The sequence below is a fragment of the Hylobates moloch genome, unplaced genomic scaffold, assembly GCF_009828535.3.
Source record: "Hylobates moloch isolate HMO894 unplaced genomic scaffold, HMol_V3 SCAFFOLD_15, whole genome shotgun sequence".
NCBI lineage: Eukaryota > Metazoa > Chordata > Mammalia > Primates > Hylobatidae > Hylobates > Hylobates moloch.
This window is the reverse complement of record NW_026652290.1, coordinates 10,611,849-10,639,360: the sequence shown is the minus strand read 5'-3', so window position 1 is coordinate 10,639,360 and position 27,512 is coordinate 10,611,849. Positions and strand designations below refer to the sequence as shown.

Sequence of the window (27,512 nt, the reverse complement as noted above, 5' to 3'; positions counted from 1 at the left end):
TGTCCCCCCTGAAAAGTATAGGTTGAAATCTTAATCCCCAAGGTGATGAAATTAAGGAGGTAAGGCTTTTGGAAAGTAAGTAGATCATGAGGACACAGGCCTTATGTTTGGGATTAGTGCCCACTATGAAAAACAACTCCAGAGAGACCCCTTGCCCCTTCCACCACGGGAGGGCACAGAGGAACATGTCATCTATGACAAACAGGCCCTCACAAGACACTGAATCTCCCAGCACTTGATCTTGGAACCAGCCTCTAGAATTGCAAGAAACAAATTTCTGTTGTTTCTAAGCCACACTTAAAGTACTAAGATATTTTTGTAATAGCAGTCTGAAGAGACTAAGACAGGAGTTGTAAACACATCTAATCTGAAGTATAATTATTATAGATATTAAAAAATAAAAATTAGATAGACCTAACAAGATATTTTTTCACAAGGTATCCGTAAGTAGGACATTTACTATCTCCTTTTTCTACGTACCTGCTTTTAAATGTTTAGGAGCCTTTGGCACAGTGTCAGGAGACATCCTCAACATTCTGAGATCTGAAGAATGATATTCCAACTCTCTTGTTGGCTTATGTGGAACAAATGAAGGAAATAAAAATGAAAAAGACTCATTAATGCCCAGATTAGAATGACCCACCTATGAAGAAATGAAGAAAATAAGATATTAATTTCAAACTTCATCTGCTAAAAATAATCCCTCATTTTTACAAAGATAAACACTGAGAAGTTGTACTAGTTACTTAAGATCATAATCTCAAATCTTCTGAACTCATATATAGGTCATATTTTGTGGGGTCAACTCTAGAAGACTAAATCATCCTGAGGGCTTAGAAATCTGTCTATATGTGCACATGTACCCTAAAACCTAAAGTATAATAATAAAATTAAAAAAAGAAATCTGTCTATATAAAATGTTATAGATAGTATGCTTAGAAGTGTTCTGTTACTCAGAAGTTTGCTCCTTACGATCATCGCAGAATTTGAACCATGGGATTATTCTTGACAAGCTCAGGTATTTCTTTTTAAGGTAGAGAGGTGCACTTGGGCAAGAAAGAGTAAGAAGGAAAAAGAAAACAGGAATATTTTCTAGAAACTCACAAATGTTTAGAAGAAAAATGAGAGTATCAAAGAACTATAACTGTGATCAGTTACCAACAAGCATAAGTCCTCAAACTTCTTAAAAGTAGTGGAGACTATAAATTGGTAGTGAAGTAAAGGTTAACTGCTCAAAAAGAAGTCCCTAATGTTTCATCAGGTCACAAGCCTTTACTAGAAAAGAAATTAGAAACCAATATTGGTGACATTAATACCTAAACATGTACAACTTTTCACCAAATTCACAGTGCACCCTCACATAAAAATATATATCATTTTTAGGTTGTCTTTATTTCCCTAAAAAAATTATTTCAGTCACATCTTCTCAGGATGAAGTCTAAAAATGTACATAAGCATGAATTTTTCTATCCTCTTTCATCAATTTTTCATTGTGTAGTAATGAACATTCTTGGGAAGCCGTGTGAAGCGTGGAAATGAATATTCCATATCTATTTCTATATCTACATCTACTGCCCAAACAGGTTTCTCTACTTTTCAACCGGTGAAGATTTTGTACCCATCAAGGGACATTTGACAATGCCTGGAAACATTTTTTGCTGTCATAACTTGTGAGGGGAGGGGATGTTACTAGTATCTAGTGAATACAGGCCAGGGATGGATGCTGCAAAACATCCTACAATATGCAGGAAACACGCCTCCCACCATAACAAAGAATTATCCAACTCAAAATGATAATGCTGCTAAGAAGCCCTGCTCTCCACATAGCACAAACTTCTTAGTTTTCAATTACCTCACTCCTACAGGAAACTTCTTTGAAGTACAGCCTATATATATACACATATATACATACACATAAATATATATGCATATATATAATATGCAGTCATGCATCACTTAATGATGTGGATATGTTCTGAGAAATGTGCTGTTAGGCAATTTTGTTGTTGTGCAAACATCACAGAGTGACTTACACAAACCTACAACTGTGTAGCCTATATGGTCTAGCCTACTGCTTCCAGGATACAAACCTATCAGCATGTTACTGCTCTAAATACTGTAGGCAACTGTAACACAATGGCATTTGTGTATCTAAACATATCTAAACATAGGAAAGGTACAGTAAAAATACAGTATTTTAATCTTATGGTACTACCATCATATATGCAGTCTGTCACTAACTGAAATATTATGTGGCATGACCACATATAATATAGACACTTGTGAGAGGGAGTGTGTGTTTATAGTTTATAGCAGTTTTTCTTCTACAGCTTTCAAACACAGAAATAAAGAAAAATTTTTATTACAAGCTTGATGTCAAAAAAATTTCATTATGTTAAAGTTTCAAAATATAGAACTATTAAAGTAGGTAATACTGGCCGGGCACGGTGGCTCACGCCTGTAATCCCAGAACTTTGGGAGGCCGAGGCAGGTGGATCACGAAGTCAGGAGGTCGAGACCATCCTGGCTAACATGGTGAAACCGTCTCTACCAAAAATACAAAAAATTAGCTGGGCATGGGGTTGGGCACCTGTAGTCCAAGCTACTCAGGAGGCTGAGGCAGGAGAACGGCGTGAACCCGGGAGGCGGAGCTTGCAGTGAGCCGAGACCGCACCACTGCACTCCAGCCTGGGTGACAGTGGGAGACTCTGTCTCAAAAAAAAAGAAAAAAAAAAGTAGGTAATATAAAAGAAAATGTAAAATGAAAAACATGAGAAGTATTTATTTAAGAAACCAGCAGATCTTCATTGCTAATTGAAAATGGAAAGAACCGGGAGAAAAAGAAATCAAGATTAGTTTATCTTCCCAATGTTTAATCAATAATGAAGAAAGAATGAAAGATGACCAAGAAACCAGAAAAATACTAATACCTTTCATAAAAACTCAGGAACTCTACAAGTCAGTCTAATTTTAGGAAAAACATGAGTTATTTTGCTATAGGGCAAGCTGAATTTGGGGTGATGACAATGTTCACAAGAAAACACGCAAAATAAATTAGACAAATATTAGGGTATAAAAACAGAGGTGATAATCATCCACACAGAGACAGGCAACTAGGTCTCCAAAGGTGGGTGGGGGGGGGTGGGGTATGAAGGGGAGAGAAAAGAAATCTAAGGCTTAAACCTTAAATAATTTTTAGAGTTAAATGGCCAAAACAAGAGGTACTAAAATAGTATATTAGGCCAGGCACGGTGGCTCACGCCTGTAACCCCAGCACTTTGGGAGACTGAGGCAGGTGGATCACCTGAGGTCAGGAGTTCGAGACTAGCCTGTCCAACATGGTAAAACCCCGTCTCTACTAAAAAGACAAAAAATTAGCGAGGCATGGTGGCAGGCACCTGTAATCCCAGCTACTTGGGAGGCTGCAGCAGGAGAACTGCTTAAATCCAGGAGACGAAGGTTCCAGTGAGCTGAGATCGTGCCATTGCACTCCAGCCTGGATGACAAGAGCGAAACTCTGTCTCAAAAAAAAAGAAGCATATTAATTATGTGCTGCTACCAAGAACAAGGAGAAAGAAAAACAAAATAATGATATAAAGTAGGAAACCACCAGAGACTCTAGTAGTCTAGTTTCAGCAAAGTGAAGAGAACTAACAACCAGGCACTATATAAATGTTATACAACTTACCCCATTTAATAGTACAATGTATGAGGTTGATTATTACTATTCCTATTTCCTTATGCAGATCAGGAAAGTGATCCTCCAAAGTATTTGCTCAAGACACAAGGCTAACCAAGTAACTGAACTGGATTTTGACTCAAAATCTCTATGTCCTTTTCACAGTTCCAAGCTGCATCATACATACATGGATACCCAAATAATCATTTATGATGAGTAGATATAAAAGTGAACTAAGTAAGTATGAATGACTCTTCTGTGACACAGATGAGGTGCGTAAGGAAGAAACCAAGGAGTAAGCAAGCCACTGAAAGCAAGCTAAGCCATGCAGAAAAAGTACTACCACATCTGGCTCCTTGCTTTTCTTTTTTTTTTTTTTTTTTTTGAGAAGGAGTCTCGCTCTTTCACCCAGGCTGGAGTGCAGTGGCGCGATCTCAGCTCACTGCAGGCTCCGTCCCCCGGGGTTCACGCCATTCTCCTGCCTCAGCCTCCCGTGTAGCTGGGACTACAGGCGCCCACCACCTCGCCCGGCTAATTTTTTGTATTTTTAGTAGAGATGGGGTTTCGCCGAGGCGGGCGGCTCCTTGCTTTTCTGATATTGACATTAAATAACTCCTAGATCTAAGACTAAGACAGATAGAGCTACAATTGAAAGACAATACAGGGAATAATAGCATCTTCCTTAGATTGAAAGAATAATACTTCAGGCTATATTTAAGGACAGATTAAAATTTGGAGCAGTGGTCAAAGCTAGTCTCTGCACATTAACTGAACCTATATATCTTTATTTTTAAAATACATTTTATCTACATGAAAGGTTGATGTAAGTCACAAAAGTAGTATTAAAAATTTAGAACACTTTCAAAATTGTTACTTTGTTTCTCATTGTTATTGAACTCAACTTTAGGCAATCTCCTTCAAAACCTCTACTCTTGCCAAAATAATGCAAAATCTTAACCTTAGTTTCACCAAGAATAGTTAAAAGGTGGGGGGAGGGGGGAAAGTTTATGGTATGGTGGTTAAGTACATAGATATGGTTAGTTTCAAATACTGGTTCCCCCAATTGCTGAATAATTATGAGCAAGTTCCTAAATCCTCTAAGTGTCAACTGTAAAACAGGGATGATAATAATCTCTAACAATTCTATTTGATAGGATTGACAGAGGACAAAAATGAATTGATATATACATGTAACCTCTTAGCATAGTACTTGAGCACAAAGTGTTAACTATCATTTTCATCCCCACTGTTATCAGATTAAAATTAAAGAATGCCTAGTTTAGAATACTAAAGAAAATAAACTAACCTAGTGATTCTGTGTTAAAAAAATTTTAATAAATGTAATAAATTATAAATAAAAGTTCATCATAAAATCTTTGTTCATTTTCTACCAACAGTCTGAACCTAAAGGTCTAAATGTTGTTGTAACCCAAACTAACAGAGGTTTACAAAAACATACCAATCTTATACATAGGAAAACAGGAAAAGAGAAGTAACATTAAGTACATCACTATTTTACCTAACTGTATTTAATGAATAACAAGATATAAGGATATATCACAAGGAAGTAGGGCCCACCTTGGGACAACAAAAGAGGGTATTCATTCAACGGGACCAGAGGAACATTAACGCCAAGGGATCCAAGGATCCAAGCAAACAAATGCCTTCTATAAAAGAATGACGCAGGGAGGGGAACATCACACACCAGAGCCCGTTGTGGGGTAGGGGGTTAGGGGAGGGATAGCATTAGGAGAAATACCTAATTTAGATGACAGGTTGATGGGTGCAGCAAACCACCATGGCACATGTATACCTATGTAACAAACCTGCACGTTTTGCACGTGTCCCAGAACTTAATTAAAAAAAAAAAAAAAAAGGCTGACATAAAATTTTTATGACACCCTAGAGTTGCCAGTTTCTAGTACACACACACAATGGTAATAATGATATAAATAGAGAGAGGGAAGAGATATGTATATACATTAGTGTGTTGCTCATTTGGGAAGGAGATACTTCCCTTTGGAGAGACACTGGCCAGTCTGGACGTTAAGCACTTCATTATCCTTCCTGGTCAAATATGAGTCTTATAATTTTCAAGACACCTCTGAAGTCAAGTCTTTCAAGAGCTTCTAAACAGAAATACTTAAATATTCCAGGGACTGTTTCAAGGCTTGTGCATTGAAGACCAGAGGGAAACATTCGAAGTATAAGCTTTTGAAAGTTCCCATGAATAAGCCTAATCTTAACACTGTCTAAAGACTCTTGCTGGCACAACTAGGAAGAGTTAGGCTGCCTCAATATGAAAGGCCTGGAGCCCCATGGGATTGCCTTTTCCAAGACACCACAGAACTAAGTCTTACAGTCTACAAAACATAAACATTTCTTTTATACCAACCTCTAATGGAACATATTCCTGGATATCAGATGAAGAACAGGTACAAGTTACAAGCTGGTACTGAAGGATATAATTTTTCAAATAAAGTATTTTCAAATAAAATTTGAAAATTTTTCAAATAAAATATTCCTCTCCTGGCCCAGAAAAAATGTCAAATAGAAAAACTTACAGGCTTTTCAAAATTGCTTTCCTTCTCAGATGGTAGTTGTAAAGTAGGCTGCCAGTGCAGGGAGCTGTCATGCATCTCCAGATCATCATGAAATTTCTCTAAAGCTGCTAGCTCAATGTACTCACCAGTCAAATGACATTGGTCATGTACCCAGGAAACAGTAAAAAGTAAAATAAAAACAAACAATACGATTTCCTGAAACAATACTGAAAAAGGCTATGTTTCTTACAACCATCATTTTATTGTGTCTCACCTTTCTTTGTAGTTCAGCAACTCTTTCACTGCATACAACAGCGTTTTCATTTAGGCCATCCAGAGTAATGATGTCAGACTCAGCCTTCCCCTGCAGGCCCTCTACAAAATAGGAGTCATTTTGCATAATTGTATGTATAATAAAACTAGGCTCAGCTCCCACAGAACAAGGAATTTCACCTTGGCCTATATCAGCTTTCAGCAATGTCTCTTGGGCGACTGCAATTAATGATGCATCACTGGTCAATGGTAAAAGCAACTTGTGACTTTGCATCACATGCCACTAAGTTTGCTGAAAAGCTGCTTCCTACAGCTGCAGGTGGACCTTTAATGGCATTTCTACAGTTAACATTCTTACCCAAATTAAAGTTTGAGTAATCTGCAACTTCTTCAAAGGTTGGCTGCTTTAAATCTTGTAAAACCAAAGAATCTGAAGTTAATACTTTCACATGATAAATAACATCTGAAGATCCTACCTTCTCTGCAAGGTCAAGAGAAGGAACAGACTTTATCTTCCCAAAGAGAAGAAATGGTTCATCGCTTATATCACACTGAAATAAAGTTGACTGTGTTTTGCCAAGACCAACAGCCTGGTTGTAAGATTTTTCACTCAAAGAAGCAGATGACTTAAACTCCGGAATAACACAAAGTGGCTTAATGAACATTTCCTGAAGAGCATTAGGGGGTGATTTTAAATTTGGATGCCAGTATAGGAAGCTATCATTATCACCCTTTTTATGCAACAATGGTTTTGAAGCTGCTCGTTCAAACACCCCAGGAGTAGACTGATAGCATGGATGTTTAAGCCTATCAAATAAAGAGTTTTCATCATTATAATTTAATGGAGAAAGATCTGGATTTTTTGGCTCTCTCTCGGCTGTCATCTTAAATATTTATTGATGTCAGCTTGGATTTCATTTACTGTACTCTCTTTCTTAGAAGGCTCAATAGAGGCAATAACTGCCTCAAAGGCTATATTTTCAGTTGCATCAATATTTTTCTCACCAAAAAGAGAAGTTCCCTTTTGGTTTCTTTCCTCTTGAAAATACAGTTGTTCTGATGTCTCATCCAAGTTGGATATAACAGTCTGAAGAGGACCACCAGAAGCCTCCATTTTAGAGGTATCATGTCCCCTGGAGAGTACATCTGAAACATCCCCTGGAGAGTGCTTCTGAAACTTTTATAGAATTATCAGGAGCTATAACATTCCTAATATACTGTATATCTAAGAATCTGGATTGCACTTCTGAAGATACTAAATTATTTCTAGTCTCCGTTAGTTCAAAACATTGAGATGATTCTTTCTGTAAACCTTCTTCATTTCTTTCATAACCCTCCAAAGAATCCATCTTTTGTTTCACTTCAATCTCAGCTGGAGCCCTTAAATAAACATTCTCAAAATAATGACTATCAGAAGTCAAGAGAACCCCTTTTCCTCTTCTTTCCAACAAACAACACAAGAAAGAATATGACATTTTATTATGATGATGAGCAGCAACTTCACGTGGAAAGGAAACACAGTCCTTACTGATTACACACGTTTCTGAGTGGTGCAAAGTTCCCTCTTTGTTCCATGGCACACAGGAAAAGGGGACACTAAAATTGTTACTTCCCTTGGGAATTTTATTTTTATCAATTGTGTCAGATGAATCTGAAAAAGAATCAGGGTACTTACTGGTTAAATATGTTTCTGCCTGCTTAGGTGAATCTTCCTGTTTCCAGTACTGCCCATATGAACAAGCAGCATCAAAATGGTCACTTCTTTTAGTAGCTATGTTTTCATCAGTTATGTCAGATGAAGTTGCAACTAAAACTTGATCTTTATCAGCTAAATTGTTTTCAGGCTGCTGTGTATCTTTTCGTGTCTTCCATGACATATATGAACAAAGATCATCATAACTATCACAGTCTTTGGGAATTTTCAGTTCATCAACAGATGAAATAGTCTCTTCATTATTCCCTTGTTCAGAAGGCAAAAAAGGGCACTGAGACCCAACAGCTGTGCTGCCTATAAGCAGGTGCTGAGATACACTAAAGCAACTGCTTGCTAAGTCTGAAGCTACTTCTGCAGTAGCCTGGAATAAAGCTTCACTAACTTCCGATGGTCGAGAAGACCATTCAGTATCTTCAGACTTATCAGGAATTCCCCTGAAAATATATAGTTAAAAATAAATAAATAACACATTAAAAACATTTAATTTTTAAGTACTAACACAAAAATACATGTCACTGAAATCAAGTTTATTTGAAAAGTGTATTGAAAAACACAGCTCTCCTAATTTCAGACTCCTTTAAGATGGCTAATGACTGAACAAAGCAAATTCTTTGTAACCAACAGGAACTACCACCCTATAACCCTGATATTATCTCAGACTTCTCCTAAAACAATAGACACAGAATGTGATTTTCATAATGACACCTACCATGATTTTTCATTTAACCTGCATTAACTTTTTTACTAGTTATTTATTGTGCTCTTGAAACCATGCAAGGCCAGGCACAGTGGCTCACACCTATGATCCTAGCACTTTGGGAGGCTGAGGCAGGAGGATCACCTGAAGCCAGGAGTTCAAGACAAGCCTTGGCAATACGGCAAGACCCTATCTCTACAAAAAAATTAAAAATTGGCTGGGCATGGTGGCACATGCCTGTAGTACTAGCTATTATGGAGGCTAAGGCAGGAGGATTGCTTGAGCCCAGAAGTTAGAGGTTACAGTGAGCCATGATGGCACTCCAGCCTGGACAACAGAGCAAGACTCCATCTAAAAAAAAAAGCAAACAAACAAAAAGAGAAAGAGAAAGAAACCACTCAAGAAGTGATCTATTCCCAAAACACAACAGTAACTTAATCATTAGTTGATGATCTAATATGTACAGATCACTTTTCATAAAAGTGATATAAGGTAATACACAGTATAAGGACAGAGGTTACTTTTTACTTTTAAACATCAATAGTTTTTAATTCAAGGTGGGTTTTCTTTTCAGTTCAGTTCTAAAAGAAGAAAACATATCCTTGAATAGTTCCAAATATGTTTTGAAAATTCCAGACTTTTCTCCCATTATGACTATTCTAAAGGACATGAATTTGGAGTATCTGTTAATTTGGATATGTCTGTTCATAAAAATCTTCTTACTTCATATTGACATCTCCTATAAGGTAAGGAGAGCTAACTAGTCTCATTCAATAACAGCTGAACAAAATGAGAGTGCCAAACAAGTTAGTGAACAAGAAATAAATGCTTTTTGCAGAATAAGGGTGAGAGGGAGGAGAGAGATGATGGGCAGCAGATGGGGAGGTTTATAAGAAAGAAAATCCAGTGTGTCTTCTAAATTAAAATATGCCTGAAATGCCTGAATACATTAGGAATTATTTTTAAATAAACTACTGTCATCTGGTTCATCTCTACACATACGTTACTCTGCCAAATTAATATGCATCAAGTCTTAGTACAGGACTTTGTTACCTTCAGAGTATGTCCTAAGAGTATCTAAGCCCCACCTCAAAGTCCCACCTTAGCCTGAAGTCACTAATATTAGTAACAACATAGAACAAGAAATGAGAAAGGTTACATGCAAATAAATCATCCTACCTCAGAGGTGCAAAACTTAGTTCACTTTGATGAAATAAAGAATCAGGCGCAAATTCTTGGTCTTGTGTCAAACAGGTCAGCAAAGGCAAATCAGGAGAAGCAAAGCTATCTTGTATGACTGTAAAGTTTCAAATATTAAATGCTGAGTAATGCTGAAAATTGATTATTTACTTAAGTATATAATACTTTAAAGCACCTACATATGCTGCCATATGGAGTTCTACAAGCATTAGAATAATAATATAAAAGCAACAGCAGTAGCAGCTACCATTTGTTGAGAGTCTGACAAGGTCCAGGTGCTTAACACACAATATTTCATTTAATCCTCATGACAACCTTGAAAGATAGGTATTATTATATATATCTTATAGGTGAGGAAACATGATTACAAAACTTACAAAGCATTAAGTAACTTGTCCACATTCAAGTAGCTGAAATGCCAGAGTGAGATTTGAACCCAAGCATTTCAACTTTTAGCAAACGCTCTTAACTATTATGAGTGTTTCTTCCCATCTTACATAATACAGACTACACCCGTTATGTCAAAGCATAGCACAGGAGCTCCTGGGCCCTAAGACACTCTTAGGAGGTACCTAGTGTCAAAATTTTATTCAAAATAATATTAAGATATCATTTGCCTTATTCACTCCCATTCTCTCAAAAAGATACAGTGACATTTTCCAGAAGCTACAGAATGTATGATACAGCAACAGATTGAATACAGAAACAGACATGAGAGTCTTGCTGTCTTCTATTATGTCAGACATTATAGAATTGTTTAAGTAAAATATGGCCATACTTCTAAACATTTTTGTATTGGAAAAGTTATTTTTTATAAAATATGTACTTTTTCAATGAATTAATAAATACATTTTAAATGTTTCAGTTTTAATTTCTAATGTGGGAAATATCAATAACCCAAATAAACAAAAGCTCTTTGGAGCTGTCAGTGATTTTTAAAAGTGTAAAAGAATCCTGTTACCCAAAAAGTTTGAACTGCTGCTTTAATGAAAAAAAAAATTCTTGTGATTTCCTGAACGTTGACTTAAATCATTCTTATTTTAATCAGTATACTTTCTTGATTTCAGAATGCCTGTAACACTGTGTACAAAGTGAGGACTCCTCTCTCACACCACTGTTCCCCCTGAAATTACTGCAAATCTAGAGTTCACAGAGCTCACCATGTTGTCATCTGTCCTTTACTTAGTCAAAACACATACTGTCACTGCTTATATACCCTGCATACCTTCCATACAATTCATCACCCTCTTGTTTTAATCTTCAGTCTATCCACTTCCCATCTAAATTGTCAACTGTGTCTACTTTATCCATAGGTATATTCTCAGTGCCTAGCAAAGTACCTGCTACACTTAATAGGTACTCAAAGGAGAGTTATTTATTTACTGAATTAATTAAAAATGAGAAACTGATATATAACAATAACCTTTGCCACCAAGGAACAATTGGTACGGTTCCTCTTTGGCCTTGGCACACAGAAGCAGTCTTAAACCTCCATAACGGTCCTTCACCCCTCTAAAACTCATGAAGAGTTTTTTAAAAAGTCCCCAAATACACTAGAGCTAATGCTACAAGGGGGACCTTTGGGCAAGTAAAGCAAATTTACTATTTCCAGTTAACTGTAGACTGAGTATTTAAAGAACCTGAGAGTCTTTTCTCAAAAAAAATTAGAGTTATCCCTAACCAGGTTTCAGAACCTACAGAAATCCTCAGTACCTAAAATAGCTATTTAGGTATAAGTAAGGAATAGTAAGTAACAAGTAAGTTATAAGCAGCATTTCAGCACCTCCTTAAATATTTAAGAATATCTCAGGGTGGAGTTGGACAGTTAAATCAGGTAAATCGGAAAATGTATTTGCTAAATGAGCAGGCCAAAGCTGAAGAGTTAATGATTCTCAAGTGCACAACATTATGTGTGTGTGTGTGATGGGAAGGTGGTGTATTTTACTTGCCATGCCTTTTTCTTACAGCTTTCAACTGCTTCTTGTTTCCTCAAGAATGGATATCTGTTACTGGCTTGCATCCCTCTTTTTTGAGGTATCTAACCATTCCGGCACCAGCCATCATCAATGACATTTGCCATTGGCGAGAGCCTAATTATCACAATGTTAGTACTTATGCGTAACAAAACAGCAATGATAAAATTTCCTCTGCCTATCAGATCCAGGAATCTACTCCAATAATTTAAAATGTTCTGCCCTATCTATAGTAAATGAGAAGCCAGAGTTATAAAACTTTACATTAGAAAACATTTTAGGTCACAAAGTACAATCTCCTCCCCAGTGCTAAAATCCTAACACAGAATTTTGCTAGACATTTTGCAGTGACATGAAGCTCACTTTTTGTCGTTGTTATATAGTCTTTTTTACTATTAAATGGCTCTATTAGAAAGTTCTTTTTTACATCAATCTGAAAAACAGCTTCCCTTTAAGTTATGTATTCATTTTAAACTCTAGGAGTTAGCAAACGCTTTTTTATAAAGGATCAGATGGTAAATATTTTCGGTTTTGTTGGTCATACATACTACTGTTGTTTGTTTTTACAATCCTTTAAAAATGCAAAAATCATTCTCAGCAGATGGACAGTACAAAATCAAAACTTGGCCTGTAAGCTATAGTTTGCAGACTCCTGCTCTACACCATTATAATACAAATCCCATGGTACTGTTATTTTCTGTTTACTGGATTGCCTTCCCAGAAGAGGAGGTAGCTTTCATCTATATATCCCTAGCATCAAACACACAGGAGGCACTTAGATATTTGTTACATGAATGAATAAAAAATAAGTTGCTTCCTTTTTAGCATAATAGCCCTTCAAATATTTGACCATAGCAAAGTCGTCTCTTTTGTCTATCAAAAGATAGTCATCTCCTCCCACAAAGGTACTCTGATTTTGTCAACCTCTTTCTTAAAATGTGGACCTAAAATTGACTTTAATAATCCACATCATAGAATACGTTGGCACTAATACCTTGATTTGGATATGTTTGTGTTGGCAAAGAACTTGCTGAATTAAGTCCTATTCATGCTTCTCTACAAAACTATAAAATCATCTTCATAATTGAATCCCTTAATGATTTTAAAAGTACTTAAAGTTTATCTTTTATAAAGAGCTAATAAATCAGTTCTACACTAAACAGAGGAAAGCAGCAAGATCTACCTCAGACAAGCCACTCAACCTCTTTAACTCAATTTTTGGTTTGAAAGCTAAGGATAATAACATATGCCTTAATTAATTCTAAAAATCAAAAAAGGTAAATATGAACATTTGTTTTTTGTTTTTTTGGGGGGGGATCATGGAGTCTCCACTGCTGAGATAACCAAAGTATAATATATTATTCACACCAAAAACTCTGCAAATTCAAGACTGAGGAGGCACACACAGTAGACGGTTATCACCTTTCTGCCTTCTGTGAGCAACAGGATGTGATAAAATGAGAGGCAACTGCACACTTAATATAATTAGATCAGCTGGCCAGTAAAAAACAAACAAACAAAACAGAAATAAGCTAATCCCTTTGAGTAGGTCTCTACAGAGCTCCTTAACTCAAAAAGGGTAACGTTACAAGACTTGCAGTCCCCACAGAACTTACAAATGTGAGTTATTACTACTAGTTAAAATAAAGAGGCATTACCTAGCAATGGAGAACAAAAGAGATCTCTGTTGGGTTCCTTTACTTGATTTTCTGATTGCGTCAATATACCCTCCTCCAGAGAGGGGAAGTCTGTCACTTCGGTATCTTCCGTTCTTACATTAAACCTGGTCTGGGATGTATCCAAGGTTTGGGAAGAGTCCATTTCTTGAGGAAGACAATGCCAAGATTCTGTTTTCTAGAAAAATTTTAAAGGAAACCATGCTAAGTCATTAACTGAGTTACCATACATATTAATATTTAGATTAAAATGTCCACTCATGTATTATATAGCTTCCTATTTAATGACATTCTCATCAAAGTTTAGAAAATGTAAAGCTGTTGTTTCTCACAATATTAACTACATTTTAGGCCTCTTCCCATTACTACACATCTCTTTTTTTTAATGCAAAAAAACCTTTCATACTAAGTTTTATTGTACGTTGCTGCCAGTGTATATAAAACAATTACCCTTGTGAAATAGAAATTCATGAAAATTCAGAGAGGTAGATATTAAGGACTGACAAAAGTAGAATTTTGTATATTATGGCACATGTGTTCCAGGGATAAGCTTTTGTACAGGCTTCAAATGTAGCTCTCTCTTGAATATTCACTGTATCATGAGAAGTGGCTTGGGAAACCTTTGAAAGATTCATTTTACTACAAAAAGGAACAGACTTTCTGGGATCTGAAGGAATTTGTACTTGAAGATACTCCAGTCAGCAGAGAGTCATGTTAAGCAATCTGCAGACAGAATTGTTTCAAGTCTGCAGCTGCCTGGGAAATTTTTACACGGTTGAGCCCGGCCTTCAGCCAGAGCTATTGAGCCACTTTCTTCATGGCGGTGACGCTAGAGGGGCCAAACTTGGTGCACGCAAGGGCTGGGCCAATTCATGGATCCTACTACACATCTCTTGAAGTGTGGAAGAATCACTGGCATTTCCACTATATTTTTTTGTTAGTTCTCATCATTAAATCAATAAATTTGGTTCTACATAATGTTTTACAACTTGATAATAATAAAACTGAAAAAAATATTCCAAACCTAAAGCTGAAGCATTCACTTCAGCTTTAGGTTTGGAATTCACTTGACTGAATTTTTATTAGCTCTACTAGTTTCTAAACGATCCCTGACTCTTCTCAGTATATATAACATTATCATATCACCCATGAATGTGATACATTTGTCTCCTTCAAATATTTACTCTTAAATTAGTGGCAAAATCCAGAGAACTGCTTCTCAAACTACCTATAGGGAAGAACCAGTTTTCCCTACTTCCAATTCATCACAGACTGACACTTTGCTAAAATGCTAACAAAAATTAATGAGAAATAAGCTAATTTTTAAAACTAGTAAAAATAACTAGAAAAATGAAATTTAAAAGTCTTACTATAAGCCCAAGATATAAAACACAAGCCAAATATTTGATTTCTAGGTCTAAAAAAAGATAAAATTACTCTATCCAACTACTATAAAAGTTTCTAAACACTTCCTCTCAATTTCTGTACTTATCCCTTGACAGACCAGTAACAAGCAAGTCATGGACTGGCACCAATCTACAGATCACACTAAATAACAATGTTGAATTAAAGTCGAATTAAATACTAATGGTGACAAGTTTAAAAGGCATTTTCCTTTTGAATTTAATATTAGTTAATAATTAACTATATTCTATTATGATATGAAAGTATTTTCATTTTCAAATAATTTGATTAGAAATGAACACTAAATTAGCTCAAACTATGTTACAGCATCATTTTCCCCAATTAAACCTGATAAAGGATAGCAACAATTTTTTTTTTAGATAGGTTCTTGCTATGTTGCCCAGGCTGGACTCAAACTCTGGGCTAAAGTGCTTGATCCTCCCAAGTCAATAAATTTCTTTATATTGAAACGTGTTCACATTTCTTACACAGTAGTGGTAGATCAGACGTTTAAATGTTTGCTAGCATATTCTTTAACATTTTCACACATATATGGTCACAACTAAGATTAATCAGTATTTTAGAATGCCCTCATTTTCTTGTTTCATAACGTTCTGTATTTATTTTATATAAGCAACTTCAATCTTCTTTAAAAATTTAAAAGATTTACCAGCGAATCTATTAGTTCCAAAAATCTTTTTGATAGCTGGTACTATCACAACTTTCTCAATTTCCTCCTTAGTAATCCTAGTCTACCTCTATAAAATACTGATAGTTTTGTAGAAAGTCTATTTCATTGAGATTTTTTTCTTAACTCTATTTACTAGGACTACATCTATTTTTCTCTATTTCTTGAATTTAACAACTGTATTATATTTTATAACTTGTTTTTCTCTTTACCGTGTTTCCTCTATTTGCAATTTTTCTTTTTGTGTATGTGTGAGATAGGCTTTTGCTCTGTCAACCAGGCCAGAATACAGTGGCACAATCTGAGCTCACTGTAACCTCTGCCTCCAGGCTCAAGCGATCCTGTCATCCTTAGTATCCTGAGTAGCTGGGACTACTGGCAGGCACTCAGTTAATTTTTTAAAAATTTTTGTAGAGACAGGGGTCTCACTATGTTGCCCAGGCTGGTCTGGAACTCCTAGACTCAAGCGATTCCCGTCTTGGCCTCCCAAAGTGCTGGGATTACAAGTTTTTCAGGCTTTATGTAAAATCTTTGGTTAAATAATTAATTCATTCAATTTGCTTTATTTATTTAAATAAAAACATGAGAAAGTGGCATTATATTGACAGCAACTTTAGATAAATAATGTACTTTCATTATTTTGTAAGTATTCCACTACCGGACTCTTCTTCCTTGATCAACTCAAATGTTTCTAAGAGAATATAGGTATCTTTTAATTCCCAGGTGGCCCAGAATCCATAAAAAGAAGATGTATTACAATTTACAAATATTTTCACAAACATTTTCCAATAAGACTTTTGTCCTTAAAGAGACATTTCCAATATTTAAAATTCATTAATAAAATGTTCATATAGTAAGTTTAAGAAAAAAGATATCCACTATCCACTACATAGTATCAGTTATATGAATACATGCAAAGAAAAAAATGTGGAGAGAAATATTCTAAAATATTAACACTACACTTATGGAATAGCAGACTTTTGACATTCCAAAATACCTCAATCCCTTCGACACTGAATAAATTAATCAGATCTATAACATCAAATTGCTACTGGAAACATGCTTTTCACCTTTCTGATACTTAAAATAAAAGGAATATGAGAATGATTAATTTTACATTTTTTCTTTTGAGGGCACTCCATTCTATAAGGGACAGGTTAGTGAGCCAACAAAAGGTTTTAAAGCAGGAGAATTCCAATCTTTTTGTGACTCACTAAAGCAAAAATCACTGGTCCCCTGACTCATCTCTTAGCCTCTCTGACCATGGTTTGAGCCTGTATCCCATAGTTCACTCCTCCCCAATAGTGACAGATGTATCCATTAGTCTTCCTGCCCATCCTCTAACCTCCACAGATCACTTACTCTCTAGTTCCTCTACTGCAATAATTTTTTAACTTCATGGAGACAACTATCCTATCACATTTATACTTTTCTTCATTCCTTTCTTATCTGTATTTCCTTCTTTGCCCCTCTGAAATTCAGAGTCATCCTTATAATCACTGCCTTGCAAACACACTTAACTTTCTTGCCTTTTTCTCCCATTATCCTATTTGCTCAGCAAAAGCTAACACTGATGGAACCGTCTTCTTGCGTGAATCCAATCAGCAGCACGTTGCTAGAGAAATCACACTCCCAAACTGACTGGGTTTTCTTTAAATTGTTGTCACTAACCCTGAAGGGCACTCGGTATTGCCTGGAAATCCTACTACATTTTCCTGGTGAGTTGAGAGTTCATACCTTCTCTCCTCAGAACTATTGAACGCTCCTAATTTTCAACTGATGACCTTCAATAAGTGTACAGCAGGAGAGAGGAACTCCCTTGTCTTCAACCACCAGATCTACAATCCCCATTACCAGATTTCTATCTTATGACTTGCAAATAAAAAAAAAAGTCACTCTGCCTCTCAAAGGCCTTCCCATCTCATTCCAATTTTTTTCAGTGATTTCCTTCCTATGTGATTCTCCTACTTTCCTTCATCTATTTTTCTCTCATTACTGAATCATTCCTCTCCTATGCAAACATATTCTTATAATTTCCCATTATAAACTGAATTTTTTAAATAACCTCTGTTCAAACTTTTTTAACTTTCTGCATTGTGTATTTTCTTGCTACATTTCAATCATCAAATATTCTTTGTGTTATACCTTTTAAATCAATATAAAAAGGCCAACAAATCTCTAAATATTTTTGACAGATGTGGGGAGGGACAACATATAAGCATTCTGACAAATACAAACAAATTTTGAGGGACAAGTAAAAGTTTGACATACATCTCTGGGATTTATCAGTATACAGATGTATTTAAAGTCCTGGATCTGGATGAGACCACGAACATTCCAACATTTCAAGCAGAGGTTAAAAACTAAATGTGTATAGGGGTATGGGGGTAAGACAAATGAAGTAATCCATCCTGGAATTGGAGAGTAATGGGATTTGTGGCTAACTATGCACTGCATGTTCACTTTAAAGTATTCTATTTCAAAAGTTTTAAAACATTGTGCCAAAAAAAAAACGGTTTTTGAAAACCACATTTGAGTCATACTTGGGTCCACAGCTTACAAATTCTGATTCTAAGGTTTAACAAAGGAAGATAAAGCAGCAAAGGATACTGAGAGAGAACAGCCAGATGAGTAGAAAAAAAAACCAGAAGAACCCAAGAAAGGAAATAATTTAAAGAAGTTACGTAATGATTAATAATAGTGTCAAATGCTATTTATTGTACCTAAGATGAGGACAGAAAAGTATTCACTGTATTCAGCTACATAAATATTGCTGGTGATACTTGCTTTCAAAGGATTGGGGTCAGAACACAAAGTAGATCAAGTAGAAGAATAGGCAGATCCTAGCCAGTGTAATAAAGCAAAAAAAAAAAAAAAAAAGGAAAAAAAGAAATGACAAATCTATTTAAAAGTAAAAAACAAACCATAGTTGATATAACTCTGCATAGAAAGTCCTAAAGAATGTATTTTTTAAAAAAGCTACTAAAACTAGTAAGTGAGATTAGCAAGGTAATAGGATACAAGGTCAATATAAAAAGTCAATTATATTTCTATATACTTTTAATGAATAATAGGAAATAGAAATTTCTAAAAATGTCAGTAAGTCTAACAAAACGTGTAAGATTGGCACACTGAAGACAGCAAAACATTGATGAAGACATGAAAGAGAAATAATAAACTAAGAGAATTGTCATGTTTATGGATTAGAAAACTCAATATTGTTAAGATGTCAAAATTCTCTTCAAATTGATTTATAGACTCAATGAAATCTTAATAAAAAATTCCAGCAGACTTTTAAAATATAAATTGGGCAAGCTAATTCTAAAATTTATATAGAAATTCCAAGAATCTGAAATAATCAATTTTTAAAAAGAGGAACAAAGTGGGAAAACTCACACAACCTGATTTTAAGACAGTACAGTTATTAAGAGTGTAATATTGGCATGAGGATACATATGTAAATCAATGGAATAGTGTGCAGAAATAGACCCACATATATAAGATCAATTAATTTTTTTACAAAGATGTCAAGAAATCCACTGGGAAAAAAGATAACAAATGGTGCTGGAATAACAATTACATATTCATATGTAAGAAAATACAGCTTGGATGCTTCCTTCGCACCATATACAAAAACCAACTCAAAATGGATCTTAGACATAAATGTAAAACCTACAACTATAAAACTTCTGAAAAAGCGGCTCTCAGTTGGGAGAGATTTTGACACGCCTCTCCCTTCAACCATGGAACATTTGGCAATGTCAGAAAACATTTCGGATGGTTACAACTTGGGGGACTATTACTGGTATCTAGTGGGAAGAGGCCAGGAATGCTGTTAAACATCTTAGGACACACAGGACAGCCCCCCACAATGAAGAATTATTCAACCCAAAATGTCAATAGTGCCAAGGCTGAGAAACCCTGGTCTAGAAGAAAACATAGAAGAAAAATCTCAGTGACAAAAGATTAGGCCAAGATTTCTCAGATAGTACACAAGAAGTATAAACCACAAAAGGAAAAAAAAAAAATCAATAAAAAAGTTTCATCAAAATTAAAACTTCTGTCTTTCAAAGACAGGAGAATACAAAAACATGCCACAGACTGTCTTTGCAAAAGAAATAACTGACAAAGGACTTGCATCTAGAGCGATAAAGAACTCCCAAAGCTCAAAAAAATGAAACAAACCAGCCATAAAAAATCAGGAAGAGATTTTAACAGATCTCTCACTGAAGAAGAAACATTGAGGGCAAATAAGCACACAAAAAGATGCTATATATCATTAGTCATTAGAGAAATGCATGTTAAAATCACAATGAGACACCATAATACATCTCCTAGAGTGTCTAAAATTAAAAAAAAAAAAAGAAAGAAAAAAAAGAAAAAACTGATGATACCAACAGCTGCCAAGAATGCAGGGCAACCAGAACTCTCATATACTACTGGGATACAAAATGGTACAGCCACTTTGGAAAAACAGTTTGGTACTTTCTTATAAAGTTAAACATACAATTACCTTATCACTCAACAAACTCATTCCTAGGGGTTTTTTTTGTTTTTTGTTTTTGAGACAGAGTCTCATTCTGTCACCCAGGCCAGAGTGCACTGGCGCCATCTTGACTCACTGCAACCTCCGCCTCCCAGTTTCAAGCGATTCTCCTGCCTCAGCCTCCTGAGTAGCTGGGATTACAGACATGTGCCACCACACCTGGCTAATTTTTATATTCTTAGTAGAGACGGGGTTTCTACTACACCATATTGGCCAGGCTGGTCTCGAACTCCTGACCTCAAGTGATCCGCCCACTTCAGGCTCCCAAAGTGCTGGGATTACAGGCGTGAGCCACCACGTCCAGCCATTCCTAGGTATTTGCCAAGAGAAATGAAGCAATATGTCTACCGAAAAACCTATACAAATGGAATACTACTCAGTAATAAAAATTAAAGTGGACAAATTATTGATACATGCAACAACATGGATAAATCTCAAAAGCTAAGCCAAGTGAAAGAAGTCAGATTTAAAAGTCTACACACTGTATTATTCTGAAAAGGTAAAACTAAAGAGAAAGAAATTGGATAAGTAGTTGCCAGGGACTAGGAGTCAGGGAAGTGACTGACTACAAAGGGGTACACAGGAACTTTTTGTGAAGTTCCTTTTTGTGAAGGCAATGTTGTCTATCTCAAGTGTGGTGGTGACTGCATGACTGTATACGTATGTCAAAGCTCACTTGACAAACTGTACATCTAAAAGAGTAAATTTTGATATATTTAACTTATACCTACAATAAACCTGACTTTTTAAAAATGAGGATAGGATATCAGGAAATAGAAACAGAAAATGTATAGACAACTCTTAAAAATTTCACTGTAACAGGGAGCAGAATATTGACTGAAGCAGTAGCTGGAAGGGAAGAGAGGATGAGACATTTGTAGTAAAGCAGCTGGTGATGACACAGTCTAGACTGTGATCATGAGATGAGTAACTACATACAGGTAGGAGAAGACTGGAAGGAGGTATGGAAGTAAAGATCGCTGGAGATTAGATGAAATACATGAGAACTTCAGGCATTGAATGGGAAATGTATGTTGAAGTGAAAGAAACCAATAAAAGAGAGGAAGACAATGTAGCAAGAGCTAGTTTTCCATGAATAAATAAAGGTAACTCAGATGACAGTAACAAGGATGAACAATTATAGAATAAGAAGGAGAAAAGAAGGAAGTAAACTAGAAAGCGGCATAATGTTCCAGCTATTCTGAGGAACCCAGGCATAAAGGATGAAATGAAGTGCTTTAGGGTCCATCACGGTTCGTATTTTATGAAACAGGAAAAAAAGGAAGACATCAATTTTTGGACTGTGCTCTACCAAAAACATGCCCTCAGAGAATATTTAGAAATATGTCCCGGTATTAGTTTCCTAGGGCTGCTATAACAAAGTGACACAAACTAGGTGGCTTAAAACAACAGAAATTTATTATCTCACAGTTCTGGAGGCCAGAAGTCTGAAATCAAGGTGTTGGCAGGGTCATGCTCCCTCTGAAGCCCCTAGGGGAGGGTCCTTCCTTGCTACTTCTACCTTCTGGAAGCCCCAGGCATTCCCTGGATGTGGCAGCATAATTCCAATTTCTGCCTCCATCTTCACATGGCCATCTTCTCCTTGTATGTTTTTCTCCTCACATGGTGCTTTCCTCTTTCATAAGGACACCAGGCAGATTGGATTAAGAGCAAACCCTACTCCAGCATGATCTTAAATAATTACACCTGCAATCACCAATAAGGTCACATTCTGAGGTACTGGGGATTAGGACTTCAACATATAATTTGTGAGGGCACAATTCAACCCAAAACAATCCTCTTCCATTTAATGGCCCCAGGTACTATGTTTTTTATGGTCAGGGATTGTCTTAACTACTTTCCCTCAGTGATAGTGTATCTCCCTTCCTCCATATCTTGCATCTAACAGGTAATCACTGCAATTTAAAGAAAATTGAAGGTAATAGGAGAAATCTGATACTCAAGTTATTAATCAACCTTAAATACTTAACCATTATTAGTAACACTACATTTTTCCTCCAATAACTCTATATGAGCTTTTTTCCTATTTGCTCGTGATTGTTCCATTTCTTCAAAGTTTATAACTATGTTCTAGAAAAGTGGTTCTCAAAGTGTAGTCCAAAAATCCCTGAGGGTCATTGACACCATTTCAGGGACTGAATGACAGCCTCCTTTCCCTAACTCCTTTTTCATCTATGTAAGGCCAGATTGTCTTCATATATTTCAACCAAAACAATACATCCCAACAAATGAAATGCAGAGCAGACTGAGAATCCAGCTATGATAGGTAATTTATGTATCAAATTGACTGGGTCATGGAGTGTCCAGATACTTGGTTAAACACAATTTCGGATATGTCTGTGAGGTGTGTGTATGTGTGTGGTGTTTTTTGTTTGTTTGTTTGTTTGTTTTTTGAGATGAGTCTTGCTCCATCGCCCAGGCTGGAGTGTAGTGGCACAATCTCAGCTCACTGCAACCTCCACCTCCTGGGTTCAAGCGATTCTCTTGCCTCAGCCTCCCAAGTAGCTGGGATTACAAGCATACGTCACCAACACCCGGCTAATTTTTGTATGTTTTTAGTAGGACGGGGTTTCACCATGTTGGCCAGGCTGGTCTTGAACTCCTGACCTCAGGTGATCCACCCACCTCAGCCTCCCAAAGTGCTGGGATTATAGGCTTTAGCCACTGTTCCTGGCCTGTGAGGTGTGTATGAATGAGATTAACATTTGAATCTGGAAACTAAGTAAAGCAGGTTACCCTCTCCAATGTGGGTAGGCCTGATCCAGTACCTTGAAGGCCTAAATAGAACAAAGGCTGAGCAAGAGAGAATGTGTTCTCTCTGCCTGACGGTCTTCCAGCTGGAGGGTATTCTACCTCAGATTCAGATCAAAACTTACACCACTGGTTCTCCTGGTTCTCAAGCCTTTGGACTTGAATTGGAACTATACCATCAGCCCTCCTGTGGCTGCAGTTTGCAGATCTTGGGACTTCTCAGTCTTCACGATCACATAAGCCAATTCCTTATAATAAATATCAATAAAGATATATACATATATATATATATATATACACACACACAGATGTATATAGATAAATAGATGTATCTATCTCCATTCTATTGGTTCTGTTTCTCTGGAGAACCCTGAATAATATACCAACTGAGTTCTAGTAAGCCAGAATTTAAACAATGCTATTCTTCCAACTAATTTTTTTGTTTTGGAAAATAGTCATTTTTTACTTTAAAATATACTATTTATGGTAATATGTAATAGGTTTGTTCTTTCAAAATAAATTTTAAAATAGTTTTAAATGTTTTAATTTCTTGTATGCTAAATATCTATATAGATAGTCCACATAAATAAAAGCTCTTAAGAATATTTGTGAAGAATATAAAGAGTCCTGAGGCCAGGCACAGTGGCTCATGCCTGTAATCTCAATAGTTTTAGGAGGCCGAGGCGAGAGGATCACTTAAGGCCAGGAATGAGAGACCAGCCCAGTAAATATAGAGACCCCCATCTCTATAAAAAATTTTTAAACTAAAAATAAAAATAAGAGTCCTGAGTGAGACCCGCCTTCAAAAAAAGTGAACTGCTCTTCTACATACAAAGTTTACAACAATCTATTAGAAAAATGGAATATTTGGCCGAGAGTGGTGGCTCACTCCTGTAATCCTAGCACTTTGGGAGGCCAAGGCAAAGGATCATTTGAGGCCAAGAGCTCAAGACCAGCCTGGGCAACAAAGCGAGACTCCATCTATAAAAAATTTTTTAAAAATAATTAAGTGGGTTTGATGGTATATGTCTGTAGTCCCAACTACTCAAGAGGCTCAGGCAGGAGGATCACTTGATCCCAGAAGTTGGAGGGTGCAGTAAGCTATGATCATGCCACTGCACTCCAGCCTGGGTGACAGAGTGAGACCCTGTCTTAAAAAAAAAAAAAAAAAAAAGACAAGAAATCAAAACATAATATTAATGAATATTAATTTATTTCTTTCCATTCTTCATAGCTAAATCAGAATTTCTTGTGCTGCTTATCAAAAAAATAAAAAGTTAGCCAGCCAGTTACAGAAGACATACCTGATCATCCCCAGAACCTTGCTGAGCTGCTGTTTCCAAACAGACCACATTAGTATCAGAAATTTGTGTTCTACTATTGCCTTGATATAATATCTGTTGCCATACATGACAGGTCAATGGAACAATCTGAAAATCAAAAGCAGGCTTAAATAGAGTAATAACACAAGCACTATGATTATACAACAAAAATAAACTAATATTTAGACCATACTTCCCAGTTTATAAAGCTCTTTCACATATACGACATTTTGATTTCACAACCATTATACAAGCTATTATCCTTAAGGTTACTCAGTTAGGACATGGCATACTTTTGCATAAACCACAGCAGTTCCTTAACCTCCTTTACCCACAGAGGTAAAAGAAGCAAACAGAAACAAGCAAGTTGTCTACTTTTAAATCTTACTGGCTGAGACAGTTAAAAATCAACCCCAATAATAGGGACTGAAATCAACACATAGCACAGGAAGTGGGAACAAAAGTCAGAATCATTTTGTGAAGTAAGGGGTTGGGGCAGCACTCTCCTACTAGTGAAAGAAGGCAATAAAAGTTGTGACCATAGTAGCCCAAGGCTGAAGGAACACAAATGGACAGATTACAGGCAATAAAACAAAAATGACCTGGTCAAGCCACCCACTGGTTCAGGGATTGGTTCTTGAGATTTTTCCCAATATCCCTGAAGAATAAGAACTCAGAGCTTCCAATATAAGATTTCCTTCTAAAGAAGATGCCATAAGGGACAATGCAGAAACAACCACAAAAAGAGCAGGTAGAGAAGAATGCACACAAAGAGAAAACAAAATAACCCTCTTACTAAAAATCAGATTACAAACTATACTTCCAAAGGACTTTAAAATAGTATCTCAGATCCTCCAAGAGATAAAGAAAGATACAAGGTGCACAGTGGCTCACACGTGTAATCCCAGCACTTTGGGAGGCCAAGGCAGGAGGATCACCTGAGGTCAGGAGTTCCAGACCAGCCTGGCCAACATGGCAAAACCCGGTCTCTACTAAAAATACAAAAATTAGCCGGGCGTGATGGCATGCACCTGTAAAAGGGAAAATTAAAACATTCACAGATAAACAAACGCTGAGAGAGTTCATTACCACTAGACCTCACCTGGAAGAAATGCTAATGGCAGTCCTTCAAGTTGAAATTAAAGGATGCTAGATAGTAACTTTAAGCCATAGGAAAATATAAAGTTCTCTGGTAAAGGTAAATACATGGACAAATATAAAAACATTATTTTAATTCTGGTGAGTAACTCCACCTTAATTCTTTTACAGGATTTAAAAGACAAAAGCATAAAAATTAACTATAAATCTACATGCTATGATTTGAGTATCTGTCCCCTCTAAAACTCATGTTAAAACTTAATCCACAATGTGGCAGTATTGAGAGGTAGAACCTATCAGAGGTGATTGGGTCATGAGGGATCTGGGCTCTCATGAATGAATTAATCATGAGGGTAGATCTGAACGGCTTAATGACTTGATGGATTAATGGATTAATGGCTTATCATGAGAGTGGACTGGTAGCTTTAAAAGAAGAGGAAGAGAGACCTGAGCTAGCATGCCCAACCCCCTCACCATGTGCCCTGCACCACCTCAGGATTCTGCAGAGTCCCCATCCGCAAGAAAGCCCTCATCAGGCCCTCACCCTTGACCTTGGATTTCTCAGCCTCCATAACTTTTTAAAATAAACTACCCAGTTTCAAGTATTGTTATAAGCAAGAGAAAACAAACTAAGAAAGTATGTTAATGATTAAACAATATATAAACACGTTACTTGTGACACCAGTAAAATGTTAACAGGGCACTAATAACTCTGGCCAGGTGCGGTGGCTCATGCTTGTAATCCAGCACTTTGGGAGGCAAGGCGAGTGGATTACTTGAGGTCAGGAGTTTGAGACCAGCCTGGCCAACAATGGCGAAACCCCGTCTCTGTTAAAAATGTAAACATTAGTCAAGCATGGTGGGCTGTGCCTGTAGTCCCAGCTACTTGGGAGACTAAGGCAGGAGAATCACTTGAACCCAGGAGGTGGAGGTTGGGGGCCAAAGCTATAAAGGACTAGAGTTTTTATATGTGATTGAAGTGAAGTTGTTACTAGTTTAAACAGGTTGTTATCCTCCTAAGGAGTTTTATGATATTCTCATGGTAACTACAATGAAAATAGCTATAGAATAAACACAAAAGGAAATAAGAAAATCAAAATATATCCCTACCAAAAATATTGACTAAACACAAAGAAAGGTAGAAGGGGAGAAAACGAAAAACAAGCTATGAAAGGACAAAGAAATTACCAAAAAAAAAAAAAAAACCCCATAGGATTAAAAAACAGGGCCCAACTATATGCTGTTTAGAAGACACTTTGGAACTAAGGACACACACAGGCTCTAAGTAAAAAGATTCAAAAAGATATTCCATGCAAATGGTAACCAAAAGAGAGCAGTAGTGGCTACACTAATATCAGACAAAATACATTTTTAAAGAAAACTGATACCATAGACAAAGGAGAACATTATGGGGTCAATGGACAAATAAGATATAATAACTATATACGTGTCAAACATTGGAGCTCCTAAATACTTAAAGCAAACATTGATAAAATTGAAAGGAGCTCTCCAAAAACAGTGAGAGACTTCAATAACCAACTTTCCATGATGGATAGAATGAGATCAATAAGGAGAGAAAACACCTGAACAGCACTACAGACCAATTGGACCTAACACACATATACAGAACACTCCACCCAACAACAGCACAATATACATTCTTCTCAAGTGCACGTGAAACATTCCCCAGGATACACCGCATGTTAGGCCACAAAGTATTAGGTATCTTTTCTCATCACAACAGAATGAAACTAGAAGGTAGCTGCAGAAAGAAAAGTGGAAAATCAAGAAATTTGTAGAAATTAAACAACAAACTATTAAAAAGACAATGGGTCAAGGAAGAAGTAACAAAGGAAATAAGAAAATACATTGGCCGGGCGCGGTGGCTCACGCTTGTAATCCCAGCACTTTGGGAGGCCGAGGCGGG

General features: G+C 36.4%; 1 protein-coding gene and 1 pseudogene across 1 annotated transcript; both read right to left on the bottom strand.

Annotated features, from left to right (window-relative positions):
• On the bottom strand, positions 1-26,157 carry LOC116483809 (centrosome-associated protein ALMS1-like). Its single transcript, XM_058428088.1, has 7 exons — positions 26,077-26,157; positions 24,470-24,595; positions 13,738-13,933; positions 10,086-10,203; positions 8,171-8,643; positions 6,497-6,597; positions 1-574 (listed from the first exon to the last, which is right to left on the bottom strand). The coding sequence occupies exons 1-7, from the start codon at positions 26,155-26,157 to the stop codon at positions 473-475; spliced, it is 1,197 nt and encodes a 398-aa protein (XP_058284071.1). The 3' UTR covers positions 1-472.
• LOC116483106 (guanine nucleotide-binding protein G(I)/G(S)/G(O) subunit gamma-5-like) lies at positions 14,395-17,698 on the bottom strand (annotated as a pseudogene).
• Positions 26,158-27,512: the final 1,355 nt, after the last annotated feature.

Coding starts and splice junctions, on each gene's coding strand:
- LOC116483809 (XM_058428088.1), bottom strand. CDS start 26,157: ATGGAGGCTGAGAAATCCAAGGTCAAGGGTGAGGGCCTGATGAGGGCT. Junction 8,644..10,085: donor CTAAGTTTTGCACCTCTGAG/GTAGGATGATTT, acceptor ATATATTTTCAG/GGGAATTCCTGATAAGTCTG. Junction 6,598..8,170: donor GGCAGAAACATATTTAACCA/GTAAGTACCCTG, acceptor CCTATTTTGTAG/AGGGCCTGCAGGGGAAGGCT.